At 41.7% G+C, this 19755-nt stretch overlaps 2 protein-coding genes across 2 annotated transcripts in view; one reads left to right on the top strand and one right to left on the bottom strand.

The window, feature by feature from the left end:
- Positions 1-13872, top strand: part of lancl2 (LanC lantibiotic synthetase component C-like 2 (bacterial)) — a 41638-nt gene extending 27766 nt beyond the window's left edge. Inside the window, exons 10-11 of the mRNA XM_085286200.1 lie at positions 10461-10503; positions 13839-13872. Coding sequence (XP_085142326.1) covers positions 10461-10503; positions 13839-13857 — 62 coding nt within the window. The 3' untranslated portion in view covers positions 13858-13872. The remainder of the gene's footprint in view (positions 1-10460; positions 10504-13838) is intronic.
- On the bottom strand, positions 65-19456 carry vopp1b (VOPP1 WW domain binding protein b). The gene is made up of 5 exons (XM_085286203.1): positions 19179-19456; positions 12581-12639; positions 10163-10240; positions 7863-7996; positions 65-4626 (listed from the first exon to the last, which is right to left on the bottom strand). Exons 1-5 carry the CDS (start codon positions 19227-19229, stop codon positions 4421-4423), a joined length of 528 nt encoding a protein of 175 aa, XP_085142329.1. The 5' UTR covers positions 19230-19456; the 3' UTR covers positions 65-4420.
- Between the last annotated feature and the right edge of the window lie 299 nt (positions 19457-19755).

Raw genomic sequence — 19755 nt, 5'->3', positions numbered from 1 at the left:
CCTTCAGCGATGTCACTGTGGTATATAACAAGAAAGATTCAAAGAAACAGGTCAGTATACCATCTCATTAGAAGTGACCTTTATTTACATATTTCACAATGTACAATGTACGTCTGAAAGCAGATGAAAAAGAGGTAAATGTGGGAGGAGAAAAGCAGGATCAAAATGCTTCACCTATTTCAGTATCTATTGCATAGTTTGAGATGATTGAACTGAATACCTTTCTAATATTGTGCTCCCTATTCCCAGCCCAACTGCTTGACACCAGAAACAACCCAGAGTCAATCTAAAACCTGCTCCTGGTTACCTGTGGGAGCCCAACACTCCCAGAATCACACATGGCCTCTAACGTCACACAAGTGTGTGTGTGTGCACATTGCAGAGGTTAACAGTGTGACAGCTCTCAGAAATCTCATGAAACAGTATTCACGATGTTGTCGTCGTGTATGTTGTGCAAACATAAATCCAATGGCAGTTTGGGCTCTGCTATTCAGCTGTACAATTGTTTCATGTCTGCTGTCAACCCAGAGGGTATCACATTGTTCTGTGTGATCGAAACGCATGGTGCGAAATTATAAATATAACTTATCTTAAAAGCATAATTCAGTTCTTTTAAAAGCACCACCAATGGTTGAAATACAATATCGATGAAATGTTGATCTCAAGTCAGATTACACACACACGGTTTCTAATTTCGCACAAACATACAATGCTTTATTCAAGTGATGAGTTGCTGGTTAACCATGTTTAAAAATGTCTTTATGTGCAGATTTTTGACCAATTTCATAAACAGCAAGGACTGGTAACGCCTGTCTAGGGATCAAACCTTGCTACCTTATGCTGGTATGATTATCTAGGAGGGGGACAAAATATCAGCAGCTACGAGTACTTACTGTACTGCAGTAATTTTGTTCTCAGACCTGCCCCCCTTCAGAAGCTAAAGAAAGATCCCACACTACAATTTTTATCAGTCATCACAAATAACAAAGGATCCACATTGTAAAAGTGAGAGTGTAGCATGACAATAAACACAGTAAAATCACAGTGATTCACTTTAGTTTCATGTCATATTTTTCACCTGGTGGGCCACACATCACTTATCGTCATCGATTGATATTTATTATATCTTTAAGGACAATTTTACATTAAAGCAAGCAAGTCCTGTGGATCTGTGCCTCTCCTCGCTTTATTTGTAATTCCACATGCATGAACTTTCAGATTTTGTAGCAACTATCATAATTTTGAGAAGCTGAATCGCTTAAACACTAGATTCAGTACCTGGTCCAAAATAGGCCACACCTGTTAACGTTTGAATTCAGGTGAAAGAACAGGTTGATCTAAAGAGCTCCCGAATTCAAGCATTGTACTGCAATGGGATGCCAGCGCAACAAGTCAGTTTGTGAAATGTCTTCCCTCTTAAAAATTCCACGAACAACTCTAACTCGTAGAATTCTGACTTTTTTCAGAATTCTGACTTAACACTCAGAATTCTGAATACTGAGTTTAAACTCAGAATTTCGAGTTTGAGGACAGAATTCTGACTTTTTTCAGAATTCTAGTTCCACTATAACCAGTTATAGTGGCTCCATGTCAAAGTGGTTTACGCATCTGTCTGTCAAGCAAAAGTTTGATCCTGGGAGAAAATACACAAAACTGTTTGGGGCCCACCAAATCAAATGTGTGTCGCTACCTGAAACAACCTAAAGTAGATTACTGCAGTTTTTGCTGTGCTTGTGGGTTTCCTGCTTCTTCAGCAGTGAATGAGCTACAGCCTCAGTACATACTCTGCTGAGAGTACCTACAATACCAAAAAGGGGGGGGGGGGGGGGGGGAAATCACCTTTTCCAAATTTTCATTATATTCAGCCATAATTACTCAGAGTATGTGTCAGAATATGTATACAGTGAGTCTGGAATATCATTAGCATACCAAACAGTGAATGGTTTGACAAAAGGCAATAAGGAAAGGTTCTTATCCTTGTAAATGTACAATATGTCTTTGATGTCATCACAAATCATGAATTAGTGCTGTGACACTGTGTGTTACACTGAACATGACTTTGGACAGATAATATTGTAGATCAAATTGTGGTGCCCTGCTCAGTGCTGACACTGATGGGCAAACCATATTATGCTCACAGACAGGTTCATGTGAACTAATGAGCATGTCCCAGTGTTCAAAACACTACTTAGAGCATCACTTGTTTTATGTTCTTTGTGTGCAGATTGTGCTGCTGCTGGCTCTGAGGTTTACTGACCATCGTGGTTTTAGCTCGATGCATTCTACAGCATATAATGTTGCATGGTTCCTGTACACTGTGCCCCAATACTGCTAACGTCCCATTTTAGCGTGCACTTACTGTCACATACAACCTTTAAAGGAACATCACTCAGTGTGAAATAACCAGATAAAACACAGTGTCCAGATCCCCTGCCTGATTAAAAAAATATAACACTAGCAGGGCATGCATGCTTCAACATGTAGGACTGATGGACATTCGGCAGCATTTAACTATTTAACACTCAGAGACAGCCTGAGATCTGCCCGCCACTCTCATGCAAACACACTGAGCCAGTAAATAAATTAAAACCACAGCATCAATAATACATAATTCCATTTATCTTCATCATCAGGTACCAGAGGTTGTGCAAGAATAAATCATTTGAACAAGCATCAAATCAAATTTTACTGCGCATAAATAATCAAGAATTGCTAAATAATAATTTAGGTCCATGTATTTTATAAATCTGCAGCTCTAATTTTAGGGGTTTTAATAAAAATGTGCAAACTAAGGATTGATGCATGTTGCAGCAATGTTATGGAAAAATGAGCATCGTAGCAAAAAGCTTGTTAAATAGAGGAAGGTCACATTTGCAGAGTATATGGACCATTAACATCCTCAAATAAGATGAATGCAAGTGATGGTTTCCTAGATGTGCCTGTGCTCTGCACACACAGTGACTCAGCAGGTCTGACAGAGGATAGAAGAGCATCGCTGCTGCATCTCCGACGCTGCACCATCCGTCACACAGCCATGGAAAATGCTACCATCCACATCCTGCATTCAGCAGTTCTGAACTGGCATATGTTGTTGCAGTGGTTATGTTAGTGTTCTGGTGTGCTGCTGTGTCTTCTGAATAAGTTTTTCTGCTTTCACTGATACACTGTTAAATCTGCCTTTGTGTTGTCTGACAACCTGACAGTCTGTAAGAAATCAGGCTAGACTGAATTTTACGAGGATGGAAAAGACATATCACTGCTGTCCCACAGACACACACAGTACTTTTACTTTAAACTGGGATGTAACTGTTTTAATTACCTGACAAAGAAAGGCCAATAAATGTAGTCAAAACAACAGAACCCAGAATGATGTAAAACTGAACGCATACTGACCCCAACCAAGCTTGACTTTTGACTTCGACAAAAGCACAGACGAGCAGTCAGACACAACAAAAAAACACCTTGTGTGTTCTTGTGTCAGTGGGACTGCGGGCTAAGGTATATATATAGGTATAAAGGTATATATGTTAACTTAATGGTGTACTACAGGCCATGTTGGTGAGTAATGCAAAATTAATGTAGCGAGTAGCATGACAAATGATGTGATGCATGACTTTTTTGAATGAGTACACAAACACTGCTCCCAAAACAACAGTAGGTGTTCCTGTTCTTACACATGTGCTGCCTCTCAGGCACACACATGTACCCAAAGAGCTCATCTCAGTGAAACTCAGAGAAGTGACACGCCCTCTCGTTTGTCCTCGCACTAAGAATCAAAATCTGACGCTGATGAAAAGAGTGACAATATAAATTGTGTTGAGGCGAAACTGTCACTGCTTTCAGGAAAATGAGCCACTGCCTGCTCGTTATGTCTTTACATGACTGGGAAAAACATCTGTAACATAAAATGGATCGTGATCTCATCGTTATGTAAAGAGCTGTTGCACTAAAATGCTGGCTACAGAAGGCATTTTCTAACTGACCTTTTTATAATTATGGAGCTCGCTGTCAGTATTTTCAGTTTTCCTAATAGAAGAAGAACCTTTAAAAATCAAAATGTTGAATGCACATGGCAGTTTCTTTTTCTGAGCGAGATACTGAATGAAACCTCCGACTTACTCCGTCCATCCTCACTTATCGTCAGTTCAGAAAGCTGGTACATACATGTGGATTCAGAAAAAGGAGGCCTCAGATGAATGTGTTTGTGTGTAGTGTGAGCTAGAAAGGAAATGGTGAATGAGTGACTGGTTACTGTGCTTTTTCAGTCTTTTCCACATGGGAGGAGAGTGTGTGTCTTCCAGTTTTTACATCAAAAAACCGCTGTCCACTGGCACGTGTCCCTGTGTGTCTAAACATCCTGATGATTCAGCCTCAGTGCCACATTCCCTTATTTCGTTTCATCCTCGAGTCCTTGCAGACATCACTTCTTGTCGCTGTTTTTAAATATTTGTTCGTAGGATGGTGGAGGATGGTTGCAGTACGACGGAGGTGGCGGATAGGAACCCATCATCATGTGGGTGGAGCCAGGCTGTGGCGGGTACGGCGGGTGTGTCATGGTAACCCCTGGGTCACCTCCTGCCAATCCATTCACCCCGAAGCCCTGCATGCTCCCTGGCTGCTGGGAAACTGCAGGAAAAGAGAAAAGAAATGATTCAAATGCTTTTCCTTTAAAATCTCAAGTTTAAAAATAGGCTGTTATGACAGCATTCACATGAGCGATTTCATTCTGGTATTCATATGTTAAATATTCAAAACCTTTTTCACATTTACTATAAACAGTAGAGCTCAGCCATCAAAGAACACAGTGCATCTATCCATGCCCCATAATCATGGTAAGAAAGTGACTTTTTTTTCTTTTTGAAATTCTTGAAAATTTGTTAAAAATCAAAACTAAAATATAACAGGTACAAGTACATAAACTGGTCTCATGTTTATAGTAAAAATCTTCAGTGTTATTGTTATTCCTAAAACTCTCTGATAATCAGTAAGGATAGACTGCCAGTACCTCTGAATACCACTTTATTACTCACTGAGCAGAAATCCTCTCCATCGATCGTTTTTCACTACCACAGTTACATCACTGATTCCTTATTTATCTTTCTGCCTTCAACCCAAAGCCTTAAACAAACAGGGTGTCAGAGAAGATTAGAACAAGCAGGCTGAGATGCTGACTTTACTTTGGAGTTCATCAGAGAGAAAAACGAGTAAAAACGTCCTCCTCCGGGTCACCTTTTCAGAGAGTTTGACGCTGTGCTATTATTGGAATGTTCCACTTAAGTTTCTGCTTGGTTGACTGACACAAAGTAAATTTCCATCCATCTTCATCCGCTTTGTCCGGGACCGGGTCGCGGGGGCAGCAGCCTAAGCAAAGAGGCCCAGACCTCCCTCTCCCCAGCCACCTCCTCCAGCTTATCCGGGGGAATACCAAGGCGTTCCCAGGCCAGCCGAGAGATATAATCTCTCCAGCGTGTCCTGGGTCTGCCCCGGGGCCTCCTCCCAGTGGGACATGCCTAGAACACCTCACCCAGGAGGCGCCCAGGGGGCATCCTTGTCAGATGCCCGAACCACCTCAGCTGGCTCCTTTCGATGTGGAGGAGCAGCGGCTCTACTCTGAGCCCCTCCCGGATGGCCAAACTTCTCACCCTATCTCTAAGGGAGGGGCCAGCCACCCTTCGGAGGAAGCTCATTTCTGCCGCTTGTATCCGCGATCTCGTTCTTTCGGTCACTACCCACAGCTCGTGGCCATAGGTGAGGGTAGGTAGATCGACCGGTAAATTGAGAGCTTCGCTTTTACACTCAGCTCCCTCTTCACCACAACGGACCGGTGCAGCGTCCGCATCACTGCAGCTGCAGCCCCAATCCATCTGTCGATCTCCGGCTCCCTTCTCCCATCACTCGCAAACAAGACCCCGAGATACTTGAACTCCTCCACTTGGGGCAGGAACTCATCCCCGACCCGGAGTGGGCACTCCACCCTTTTCCGGCTGAGAACCATGGCCTCAGATTTGGAGGTGCTGATCCTCATTCCCGCTGCTTCACACTCAGCTGCGAACCGTTCCAGTGCGAGCTGGAGGCCTTCACCCGATGAAGCCAACAGAACCACATCATCTGCAAAAATCAGAGATGAGATTCTGAGGCCACCGAAGCAAAAGCCCTCCGCCACTTGGCTGCACCTAGAAATCCTGTCCATAAGGGACATGGATCCATACATGGATGGAAATTTAAATTATGACAAGAGTTTTAACAGCTGCTCTGCTCTCAACCAAAGTCTCATGTCTGAACTACATAATGGACATAATGTTGAGCATAATGAACAGAAAAGTTTAGGGGACATAAATGGGACACGCCAGGGTTTGTTTCTGCAGTGGTTGGATTTGATGGACCAAAGTGATTTCATGAAGTGTTCCAGGAGAAATCTCCTTTCGATCACAGCATGATCTCTTAGAGATAGGGTGAGGAGTTCGGCCATCCAGGAGGGCTCAGAGTAAAGCCGCTGCACCTCCACATCAAAAGGGGCCAGTTAAGGTGATTTGGGCATCTGACAAGGATGCCTCCAGGGCGCCTCCTAGGTGAGGTGTTCTGAGCATGTGCCACCGGGAGGAGGCCCCGGAGCAGATCCAGGACACGCTGGAGAGATTATATCTCTCAGCTGGCCTGGGAATGCCTTGGTATTCCCCCGGACAAGCTGGAGAAGGTGGCTGGGGAGAGGGAGGTCTGGGCTTCTCTGCTTAGGCTGTTGCCCCCTCGACCTGGTCCCGGATTGATCTTCTTTCGATGTAAAGGAGACCAAAAAGATGCTTCAAAGAGATGCGTAAGAGGCCAGCTAGCATGCATCCAGCAAGCCAGCAAGCATCCATCCTTGAACACCATGCCGATGTGGTGAAGGAGTGAGTACAAGTACCTGGACGCTCACTGGAAGACCAGCGCAGACTGCATACAAGAAGGAGATCAGCAGACTCTCTTTGCTAAGGAAGCTGAGGTACTTCAACATGTGCAGTAAAATGTTGGAGATTTTCTATCAGTCTGTTGTGTCTAGCATCACAGCTGGCAGCACCCAGAGACTGAATGAACTAATCAGGAAGGATGATTCGCTGTAAACGGTGGTGAGGAGGGCAAAACTGTTAGCTTGGACAAGCTTGACCACCCACGGCACGTTTTCTAACAGAGTGATTCTGGACAAGATAAGGACAGATATCAGAAACGTTCCTCCACTGTGCAGCACATCAGTGTTAACATTTTATTTCTACTTTACTTTGTTGATTTTTAAAATATTCCACATACAAATGAATTTCTCTATATCTTGTTATTATTATTTTATTAATAATGACAATAATAATAATAACATACTGTGTGATGTCTGCCTGAATAGCTTTTAAAAAGGAAACCATGTTTGTGCCTGTTTGTCTCTTATGCAAACATTCAGTTCTTAGGGTGCCTGTCATATCCACTTCCCTCATATCGGACTATAAAGCATACTTCGGCAGTCCAGATGGCTTTTATCTACGATGGCCTTTAGAGCTCATAGAGTAATACAGTTACATGTTAGCATAAGTACATGTTAGTCACACCACCGCGTTCATAAACAGAGCCACACGGCTGCCAAACTTTAATAAAAGAAACATATGCAGAATGTTTGAGTTAAGTGTGCTGGTCCTCAAAACGTGGGCCTTGTACTTTGGAGTACGTTTGATGCAACCATGTCTTCTTCTTCTGACTTCACTTTCTTACACTGTTCAACTCAACGGTTTTCCATGGTAAACACAAATCTCACACTGTTTTAATTTTTCTTTTTATTTAATATGAAGTTTTACTGCATCTTAGTTTGTCACTCTTGTCTGTGCACCTGTCACAGCCTACTGTACCTGGTGTGGTAACAGGGTGCCTAGTGAAGGAGACATTGAAGGCTGGCTCGTCTCTCAAAGGAGACGGGTACATCCTTCTGCGAATGAAGAAGCCTGCACCACAGCAGAACAACACTCCCATCATCAGCAGCACCCTGAGAAGAAAACAAAACATATCACTGTAACTACAGGAGTTCCGGCTAAAATCAGAATGATGACGTTATGTGGCAAACTATCCAGCTAGCATGTCAACACTGACATGACTTTGCTACCAAAAAATGTTATTAAGCATGAAAGCTACATTTGCTGTTTCTAAAAGACATCTCTGATGTTATGAATATGTTGTCGGTCATCATTCCATTTATTCACTTTCTGCTGATTCGGGTTGGAGGCTGGAGTCTGAGTAGACAAACCCAGACTCCCTTCACCCCACCCACCTCTTGCAGCTCATCCGGGGGGGACATCGAGTTGTTTACTGTCGTGATTTAGCTGATGGTGGCGATTAGGACCCACGAGCAGACTCACAGACTCCCACAGGCAGACAAGATTAAACAGGAGACAAATAAAGGCTGATGCAAGGATACAAAATAACTCCAAAATACAAAGGAAACAATAACTTCACTAACAGAAATCTATAATGAAAAAAAAAACAATAGAGACACTAGCAACTAGATATTCGGAGGCTAGGAGACAGAATATTTAAATAACCACTAAAGGTCCAAAATCATAGAGGCACTAGGAACACAAAACACAGGCAGACTGGTTAGGAAAACACCCTCAAATATCCTTGAGCTGGTCCAGTCCTCCTGACTCCTACGTTCAATTAACTCATGGACTCTCCTCTCCTGTATCCTGGCACAGACCAGAGAGGCTGAGAAGTGCGACTCCCCCTATAGATAGAGCACACCTTCCATCCCCCCTTCTAATAAGTCTCAGTCTGCCAAACCAGAGGTGCTGAGACTTGTCAGCCAAAATAAAGCCACAACACCCAAAGCCTCAAGGGACTAAGGGAGAACCACCTCCCCCACCCCGGGGTGTCTGCCACCAAGCAGTTTTTAACTACATTAGTGACCTCACCCCCAGTGACAGGCAAGTCATCCCCCTCATCCCCAGTCTCTGCTTCCATTACAGAAGGTATGGAAGTGGGATTAAGGAGATCCTCAAAGTGGACTCTCCACACCCGACAGAGTAATACAGAAAGTGCGGCTGGTCCTTTTTCTGTTTGCTTTGTTGTTGCTGGGCCTCCCAACTCTGTTACTTATGTTCGTTCTTTATAAGTAATCACACTTTCATGAATAAAAGTTTGTTGAACCAGAACAGCATTTTGGCATCTTGTGTGTTAGGTCCTTTCGAGCCATGAATTTAGGAACTGTAACTATTATCACTGTGGACATTAAGGGGGTCATAATGTAAACAATTATCATGTTGTATTTAATAAGAAAACACCATAAATTTGTCAGTAAAACTGAGGAAACTGATCCTATGAACTAAGAGCTGTTTTATAATAGCCAGATTTTTTTAGCCACTGGAAAAACATCTAGTTAAGTCTCTTAGCATCCACCAATCACTTAGGGATAGAGTTAATAGATGGAAGTCTAAACAGCTCGCCAGCAATCAGGCGGATGTTAAGAAGTCAAATTTCAGAATGGGAAGCTATTTTTAACTTTTATTTAAAAAATGATTTCTTTCTCCTAAAAAGTTTGTAGCGAGACCTTTGATCTTTTCTCATTTTCAAAAACCTTGGAGCTAAACACATCTTTGCAAAGCAGTTGCTGCAACATTATGCTAACAGAATAGCCACTGAAATGGTTGCTGAATGAGACCAGCATGCAGTATATTTGTACACATAAGTGGTGTTTATATGTGCAAAAGTTAAAAACAGACTTTTTTTTTACCAGTGTAGAAGAAATTACTCTAACAGTGATGAGTACCGGCTGAATTTTGCTTGATAATTAAATAACTACACAGTCTACTGTAGTCTGTAAATGACACAAACCCAGTGTGAAGTTCTACCCACTGTGCTCAATAAAAGCAGAGGACACAAAATGATGCTAAAAACAAATTACAGCCTCTTGTTTTGCCTGTAATTCAGTCAGCCCTATGTCGAATGTGTGCGCCAGAAGTCACCACTGAAAGAAAGCTCAGTCCACATATGCTGCACATTCAGTGTAACCACAGGGTAAAGCTCTTTAATGTAGCTACACCTGCAAAACAAAATGGTAAAAATGTGCACAAGTTTATGATTGTGTTATTTGTTTGTTTGGTCTTTGCTCGTTTTCACAGCTGTGCACACATAGTAAACCCAACACACAGTAACTCACCAGAAGTACCATAGTCTTTGGATGGACAGGGCTCTCACACAGCAGCGAGTCCCACAGCAGTCCTCGTAGGAACGGCATCTGCAGCAAGTCACACGGCAATGAGTCAGCAACAGCATGGAGCAGTTAGCCTCTGTTATTGTTTTACTGTTTAGCTACTTGGGAGTGGTGAATTATTGTTAACGTTTTAAGAACATTATCCCATTCCTTCTTTTCTGCACCTGCGAGCTGCTTTGCAACCCACCTCTTTCTTTCTTGCTGTATCTGACCTCAGATATATATCTGCTGTCATCTGTTCCAGGATTTTACTGCAGCTCTCCCAGACTCTGGCTTTCCATGGAAGGGTGAGAAGAAGAACTCTACATTTCATTTATGGCCTCGGTAGAGTGTAGAACCATGCCACCAAATATAAATTACTACAGATGGAAATATCATTCTTAACTTATTATTAACTTCCAGTCAATTTTTTTTATATAGCAACAGATTACAACAACAGTTGCCTCAACCGTTAGGTAAAGACCTTACAATAATACAGAGAATGCCCCAACAATCCAAGGACCTCCTATGAGCAAGAACTTGGTGACAGTGGGAAGGAAAATCTTCCTTTTAACAGGAAGAAGAGATCGCTCCGATACATATTTTGGCGTCATGAACAACAACTCGAGTTATAAGATAAATACGATTTAGCCAGCTCACATTCTTTCTTCTCAACAGGTGAGTGAGTCCATAGTTTTCAGTCTGACACTGGTGGAGCCCATCAGCAAAAAAGAAAAGTCTCCTCTTACAGACAGATGTCACCTCTTTGAAATCAATTATTTATTCAGACTTAGAAGCCAAGCAGTTGCTTTCAAGGGTAAAAGCTCTGCAAGTACAGAAGGAAGTTGATGATGGATGGAATGTCTTCCTTTTTATTGTAATGGTTTTGTGTTGAACTTGTGTGTTTTTGAGCTTATTGTCTCCAGTAATTAGGACATCAGAGAAACTCCATATAACTCCAGAGAAAAAACATCTGTGCCAGATATTTTAGTTGTTCAACTGCAAGACAGTTAAACACTGTTTTTACCTCAGTGTACTACAGAGCTGAGGAAAAACTGTCCTGCCACACACAGTAAATTACATTAGTCTGTATGTACAGTAACATACTTTTTTTATTGCAGTACAGAGAGTCTCGCTACAGTTCCCTGACATTTCCACCATAATTTGCAATACACACAGGTGTATTTTTGCATTAATCACACTTTCTGCTTGGTAAACAAAATTTAAAGAAGTTTCCCTTTAACTGACAACCCAGCAGCCTGGGAACAGTCAGGACAGAGGCCAACTGTGGTTGACCAGTCTGAGAAGTGCAGCAGGAAACTGGAATTAATGCAGCTGGGAAAAAAAAGTTGTCTGCAGTGCGTGTGTGTGCATGTGTGTGCGATAGATGACTATGGACAAATCAGCATGACTTCTCATGCTGGGCTCTCCCATTCCTAGCCCTTCTAGCATTTCAGCGCTAGAGCTGGGAGGCTAATCAATGTCCGCAGGTGCTGCAAAGCATGCAGCGAGCAGTGTTTGCATCACACCAGATAAAGTTGATGCCAGTTTCTGTCACACTCCTTGTGTGTAGGTAGCATAATATTTATACTCTCTATGCATTGGCACAAAACATTTTACCTAAAAAAGGGTTTTTGCATCACTACTTACAAAAATACTGATTCCATCACATCAAAATATTCTAATTATTATTATTATTGTTGACACTTCAGTTATCATTCTGTTAAGGTTTGAGGGATATTACAGTTTCCACAAAGATTTAAGAGGTGCGAACAGGAAACATAACATCAGGATCAAATCTGTAGGCCAGAGCCGGTCTGAGAGAGGCAGTTCATTTACAATTAATCCCACTGTATAGAAATTAGTGGCTGTTAAACGATGACAGTACATCATTAAACATAATAAGATAGCATTCGATGAACAGAAATTAATAGAGTGAACAGCCCAGGTAATAAATGATTGCAAAGCTGCAGCGAGGTGCTCGGGCTGCATGCACAGCCACTGCAGCCGTTACTGCTTCTCTGCTGAACAGTCAAATCGCTTGGATTTCCACAGTTTTTAGGACATCAGCAAGAACTAGTCACCACATGCCACGCCTCTGCCTCATGCTTCTCCATGCACGCCATGACTTGTGATGTAAAAGTGGAGTTTTAGTTTTGAAGTCCTAATTGTCAAATATTCTCCCAAAGTCATTTTCATTTTTTATTATATAAAAACAGTAATGCATGAGAAACTCATTTTAGGGTAACACATTTAATCTACTAACATGTTTTCATCTCATTCTTTTACAAACATCTCAGACCTACAAAACGTTTACACATGAAAAGGATGGTCAGTGACCACAGTGGACATCCAAGGGTTGAGCTCATTGGTTTAAAAACTTACATGAAGTAGATGGGGTATCCACCTTCGAAATACCAGCAGTACTTTTTCGCCTCTACACACTGTAAAAGAGAAAAAGGTGATGATTAAAAACTTGCAACTCTTTCCAACTCACAAAATGAAGCTCAGTTAGCAGCAGCAGCTCTTGCTGGGTTCTCAATTTTTCAAATGGTCTTAAACCTTTGATCGGGAGTGTATTATGTGGGGTAATTAATGTTGCCTGAGCAGTACAAAGAAGTTTGTAGCTGGGACATTCCAGCCAATAGCTGACAAATGAGGGCTTAGTAACATAAAAAATCAAAAGGTAATAAAATGATTTATAATGAACTCCATTTACTGCAAAGTAAAATGGGTTCTAGTATACAGATTCACTGACTGGTGCTTTACTCGTGGAATATTCCACTCTCATGCTAGGGTAAAACTTCTTACCCCTAGAAAAGATCCAGTGTGTTCATGGACTCATTTCCTGCTCTTCCCATGAGAATAAAACCATTTTAAATTGTATTGGAAAGAGAGAGCCTCGGAGGGTTTTAAAAATATCTTTAGCCTTTGCATATCCCGTCCAAAGAAAACCTCAAATAGAGTCCAGGAAACTGCTTCTCAAAAACAGCTTAAGAAAGTCACTCTGTGTATACACATTGTGGATGAAAGATGCAGAGACATTTTCACTGTGACTAAAAACCTGAAACACGGGCGCCAGCTTGGCTCACTGGGAGGGGCGGGTGGCAACGTGCCGTATGGCTGAGATCGGTCGGACCTGTTAAAAGGGATTTTTTCCTTCCCACTGTCGCCAAAATGCTTGCTCATAGGATGATTGTTGTTTTTTCTGTATTCTCTGTATCATTGTATGGTTATTACCTTACAATACAAAGTGCCTTGATGCAATTGTTGTTGTGATTTGGTGTCATATAAATAAAACTGTCTCTTATCTCACATTCATCTAGACAACATAAGCCTTTATGACTCAGTAAGCAATGTCAGTCACCTCTGGCATGAGGGATATGAGTGTGAAATAACAGAACTATTCCACTGTTATATCCTGTACAATGGAAGAAACAGGAGAAAACTACAGTACAATTTATGACATTATCAATCTGAAAGTGTATTTAAGATATTGCTGGAAAAGGAAATGCGCAATTTTACAATTTTTAACTTTGTTACCATCTATTCACTTGTATTTGGACCTAATTCTCATCCTGTCTTCAACCCTCTGCCAGCCATGAATACAATCCAGCTCTGTTCATTGTCTTTCTCTAATTAGAGCTGGTTGGAAAAGCTGACAGTGGAGAAAAGAGTCCCTCTGTGCTCCCACAGGACAAAAATGACCATTACGCAACCAGAGGATGTGTTTTCTTGCTTTAAAAGCAGCTCAGATGGCTTTTGGATTGAGGACGCCGGGAAGGATGAATAGTTCAAATGGTTGTATGCTGCACTGAAAGCTTTTAGAAGCAGCGAAAGTGTTCGGGATGATCAGGAAGGGAAGAGCTCTGCAACAGTCGGACATCCGAGAACACCACTTTGCTCCAACACAGAGCCATCAATCTCATTTGAATTTTGCTCACTCGGACTGTGTTGCAAAAATTTCCTGATTAGACATAAAGCAAGAAAAACTTTCTTCCAGTACTGATATGAAAATAGCCACAGAGAGCTTATGAATGTTGTTGCAATAGTCATACTTGTCTTCAGTTTTTCAACTATTTAATTAAATCTAATATTTTGTTCCATCTCTTCTAATCCTCTATGTCCTCGGTCATGGTCCAGACCCAGGCTTCTTTGTGGAACCAGACCTTTTACTAGGTTTTGATAAACCTAAATTCCTATATTACTCTGCACAACTTTTCCTGTATATACACAGGATACTAAGTCAAGCTTGTCAGCCATCCAAAGCATTTATTCAGAGCACACGGGAAAGCAGAAAACTCCACAAGGACACGAGATACTGAAGTCCGATGAAGTCAGGGAACCAGGAAGATTAAAGCTGAGATGGTTTCCATGTGAAATGTAGAAAAAGAACATTTCAAACTTCACCTTTTCCAGCGCCACTTCACATTGGGGTCCACATATCATTCACCGCATGACACACTTGAGGACTTTTACTGTTTTAGTCTGTACTAAGCTCTTTGCACCCATCTCCATCATATACCCAAAACTATAAGGAGCCATCATTTCTACACTCACTAACCACTTTATTAGGTACACCAGTTGAACTGTTCCCTAATCCAATGCACCCAACCAACATGAAACTCAACATGTCAACAAATTTGGAGCAACTGAGTGATGCTATCATGTCATATAAAGTAAAATCTCTGAGGAATCTTTTTAAATCTATGCTATGAAGCCAATTCTAAAGACAAAAAGGGGGCTCCAACTAACTACTATTAAAGTGTGCCTAAAAGTGCCAGGTTAGCAAACCTGGGGTTGAAGTACTTATCTTTGTCAGTTTATTGTGAACAACTAGCAACAATCAGAACGTTAAGTCTAGGATCTGGTTGCAGTCCTATTACATCAATCAACAGTATTGACCCCACGGGTGTTTCCTTAACTGTGCCAGTTCAAAGTTGATATTTGCAGAACCTGGTACCACCCATTTGGTTGTTCCCAAATTCCAACAACTGCTCATACCTAACACCTGTTTAACTTCTTCTTTATGTTTATGTCAATAAAGGCCGTGAAGCCCACTCAAATCTGAACATCATACAACAATAGAGGTCACAATTAGTTTCTAAGCATTTCCTGTAGAAGAAAAGTGAAATTACCATGTGTCACACAACTGAGTGGCAGTGCCTTCATATTGTTATTATAGCCACAGATAAATCCTTTTCTGATCAACACGTGGTCTCTTTCTAAAACAAACTTGGAAATTTGCCTATTAATTGAAAAACTAGATGGTGTAGAGATGCTCCAGGATAGGCAGAGATATGGAGACACGAGCAGAATTGTCAGTTTTTTGTTAAAGACGATGCTTATGTCGCCCCACCAAATAAAACTGAGGTATGAGTAAACACATGGCCAAAGAAGTTAAGCTATGAGCCATAATGGGAATATGGAGAATTTTTGCATCCATAAACTTTTGAGTTTGGCAAGAAATTACAGTATGTTAGTTTCTACAATTATTTGTATGACTTGCAATATTGTTGATGGTTTACAAGGGCAACATGAGGAAACTTCTACGGTCCAAATACTCTACATAGACTAATATAGTCTATTTGGAGCTCGAGGTTTCCCCAGAAATCCACAAAACAAACTCAACTCAAAGCAAGAAGTTTTCAATCCGTTAGGTAATACTGAGCTTAACTACAGGAGTATGAAAAGAAAAAAAGTGATGAGCAGGCTTTTGCTTACTTATTATTACCCTGCTGCTGTAGTTCTTAAAAAGCTGATAGTCTCAGGGATGTTTTTGCTGCATCGACAGATTCCAGATGTGTGAAGAAGGTGCTGTATCTAACCAGCTGTTTACCTGATGGCACCACAGTTACAGTAATAATAATTTGAAGAACTGTGGACAGATTATTCTACTGCAAGCAAATCACAGCAATATCAATCAAAGGGTGGCAGATGAACACACAGAACTTCCACGTTACACAGTCAGTAACTACCAACCTGATGAGAAAACCCAGACTCGAGACAACAAATAAAACAAATGTGTAATATTACTGGAAACCCATAATATATTAATTTTAATAGAGAAAACAACATTCAAAGTGAGCTTTCAGATTTAAGAATATGCCCCCAAACCCCACCCTGTTAGCATTTAAGGAGACAACAGCACTTATCAATTAACCTCAAAGACCAACTGTAGCTTCTATTTTATTGCTCTATTGCCTCCGAGTATCATGCCAAACATTTTAAACCAGATGAACCATACAAAATACCAACCTCTTTATATTTACCCTGAGGCCACTATCAAATTGACTCCAATGTTTCAGTTGTCTGTCATGCATAGTACTGCATGTGATATTATTGAAAACCTCAGTCATAGGACTTTGAGAAGCTCTGTGTTTTTAATGAATTAACTCAGCGTTTGGTTTGCTGCCGTTTTAATGCCAACTTAACCTTTGTGCTACACTGACACCACGGTGTAGAGGCTGGAACAATCACTTCAGAGGGTTCTCGGGCTGGATCACTTGGTTAGCTGAGGCCTGCCTGTGTGTACACTGAGGCTTCTCTTCCTGTCTTGGTTTCTAAACTAAATTCATTAGTGATTCTAAACTGGCAATTAGTGTAATTCATTTACATAGAAAGAGCTTACTGTAAAGTCAGAAATTTGAGCTTTGCCAGACTTCAAGTACTTCCATGAAAGGGCATGCACTGAAATAATGAATCTTTCTCCACAAATATGCAAACCAGAAGATGGAGCATGTTTAGGAAGAATGGGGTCTCTGCCCATGATGGAGTCAGCTCAGAGATGGAGGAAATGTCACATAGCCCATTGTGTTGTTGGATGGTGTCCTCACGTTTGGTGTCAAGAATACAACAGGTCCAGTTCCCACAAAGTGTTTTAGAGTACTATGCAATGCCTCTCTAGAAATTTTAAGTGTAGCCATGATTTGACGATTGCTTCAATCACATTTCTGAAGACATGTTTTCCATTGTCAGTAAGTAATGTCCTCTTGGAAACTTAAGGCAATATATGACAACTAGACAGGAAAACTGAGCAGTTAATTTGCTTGAACAAGCCTCTGATGGGTCCACTAATCAGCTTTAATCTGACTATTTGTTAATCTTGATATAGTCAGTAAAAGGCACATTAAAATCAGTTTGGTACTTGCACTGCTATAATTCACTTCACTGGGTTTGAGTCTGCCCTGGAACATATTCTGTACATCGTACCCTTCACTCTGGCCTTTCTATTAAAGTAAAAAAAATTAAAATGTCATAATAAAGAACCAGTTAGAACTGGTTTGACTGCCAAAGCACCACTATAATGTTAATCAACAGTCCCTGATAATGGTAAATATAATTTATTGCAGGCTTCATAGCTCATACAGAAAGTTTAAACCCCCTACAAGCACTGATCATGCAAAAAAGAGAAAAAAGCCCTGAAGCAGAGCCTTGTTTAACTGTTGTCATCTGGTGTGCATATATCAGGAGCTACCATCCAACAGAGAGCACATGAGTGAGGCCCCACAGGCCACGATGAGAGAATGAATTCGTTTCCGCTTTAAGGACATTTTAATATCTCTTCAGGTGAATTTACACAGTGTCAAAGTGTGAGTCTCACACTGTGTGAGTCTGTGTTTTACTAGTGTTTTCAGGCCCAGCAAACAGTGAAACGGTGACTCCTCCTAATCTGCTTTCATCTAACAGAAAGCCGATAAGATAACAGGATTCATTAGTTGCTGCTTCTGTTGCAAAACAGTGCTTCAAACCCACTAAACAGTACTTAATATAGCTTACTGCTGCCTAATATTTATTTTATAAATCTTTCCCAATGCTGCCATTTCCGGTTCCCAATGTCAATCAAACACTGGCATCACTGGGAGCTAAAAACAGCCCAATTTCTTCTTCTTAATGATGCGTGCATCCATGAAAAAGACGTTTTATTGAATTAGAAATCAGCAGGAAGTTAGCTTGCTTGTTTCCATTTTCAGGGATTTCGTAAAAACCAAAATGTTACAGCTCTGCTATCACTTTGTACATAAGTGAAGAAAACTAAACAGCACCACTGTTTGTAGGATTATTATTCCCCCCTGAGGAAGCATGTCCCAGGGTCTAAAGCGTGCTTTCTGTGAGTCAACGCTGTTATAAGTGACACTAAATATCTAAGCTGTCAGGACCCGTCCTCAAAGCGGACACTGCAGGAGCAGCACAAGGTCTGAGGGCTTGACTCCCTCTAGGCAGCCTGCTTGAATTCAAAATGAATGTGTGCTCACTACATCTGCTGAATGAAATAAAATAGTAATGATGAGGGTTAATATTACATGAATAGACAGGAGTGTCAGCAGTGCACGGCTGATAGAAAGAGTGAGCTACATTTAGAGGCTGTAAAATTAAACTGGAGCTCGTTTTCACCTCTTTTTAAATGATTATATCCCCAACAAGTGCAGAAGGGTACATCAGAGGAAAAGACCAACACCACAAAAAGAAATGTGACTGCGTGCACACTGATTCAGACTGCTGCCGTGTGTCCTACAGGCCCAGTAACCTACTGAGGAGTTATGGGGTCTGAGCACAAAGACAAAGGATGGCAGAATCACAGGTAGCTCACCCACTCAAACAATCCGATGTGGGGGTAAAAGCCATATTACTGTTCCACACTCTTTTATTCTGCACGAACACAATCCCACCAGCTTCGCATTTCTCCACATTTCTGATTTTGTTGCCATATCCCAGCTTAACGTTGAGCTTTTACAGATATTCGAGCGTCTCTCGCTGTGACGTTCATGAAGTTGACAAAGAGTGCCGCACGTACAGCGGAGGTCCTTTCTCACTGAGCCGGGCAGGTCTGATCTGTCTGTATCGGAACTACATCACAGTCAGCCCCGGCACAACAAGGCACGAGCGAAAGCCTTATAAAGGTACAGCCAGCGGCGTCACCCAGAACCCGCGCCTGTCCGTCACAGCTCTATTAATACCACAGTAACACCGGAGGACACCTCACCTCTACAAATAGCCACAATGTCAGGGCTGCATCGAGCAGTGGATGTCTCATATCTCCGTCGGTAGGAGAGTGGGAGCAAAGCTCCGCTCGTGGACAGGAGGACGCGGGGGGGATGCTCCGTTATCACTATGTCGGTTTCATCCCGCTGGCGGACACAGACAGCAGATCCAGTCGGTTTGACAGGACGGATGAAGGCAAACCGGGCGACGGTCAAACAGACCAAAAAGGGAGATTAAATGGCATGATGGGAAGCTGCATTAGCCTGTGATGTTGGTTTATTCCACGCCCCTTTCCCAGCCCCCCACCCCCTACTCTGCCTTACAAACACACACACAAACACACACGCACACACACACAAACAGTTTCCTCATTTCATAGGACATTACACTTCCCCGGAGAATATTAGAACAATGGCTATGACTTCATATCCAACACATGTACAGTACAGTGCAAAAGCTTCGAGTCACCTTCATACTTTACTAGAGAAATAGATGCAGTACTCTAAAACATCTGCAAATATACATCAAAAGCCGGAACTGTCTTGAGCAAGCTTTCTGGTGATTTCTTTAAGCAGGAA

This window comes from Mchenga conophoros, linkage group LG9 (genome assembly GCF_057382185.1).
Source record: "Mchenga conophoros isolate Kocher_MC1m ecotype Shallow Benthic linkage group LG9, M_conophoros_male_GT1.1, whole genome shotgun sequence".
NCBI lineage: Eukaryota > Metazoa > Chordata > Actinopteri > Cichliformes > Cichlidae > Mchenga > Mchenga conophoros.
This window is presented reverse-complemented; position numbering and strand designations above follow the sequence as displayed.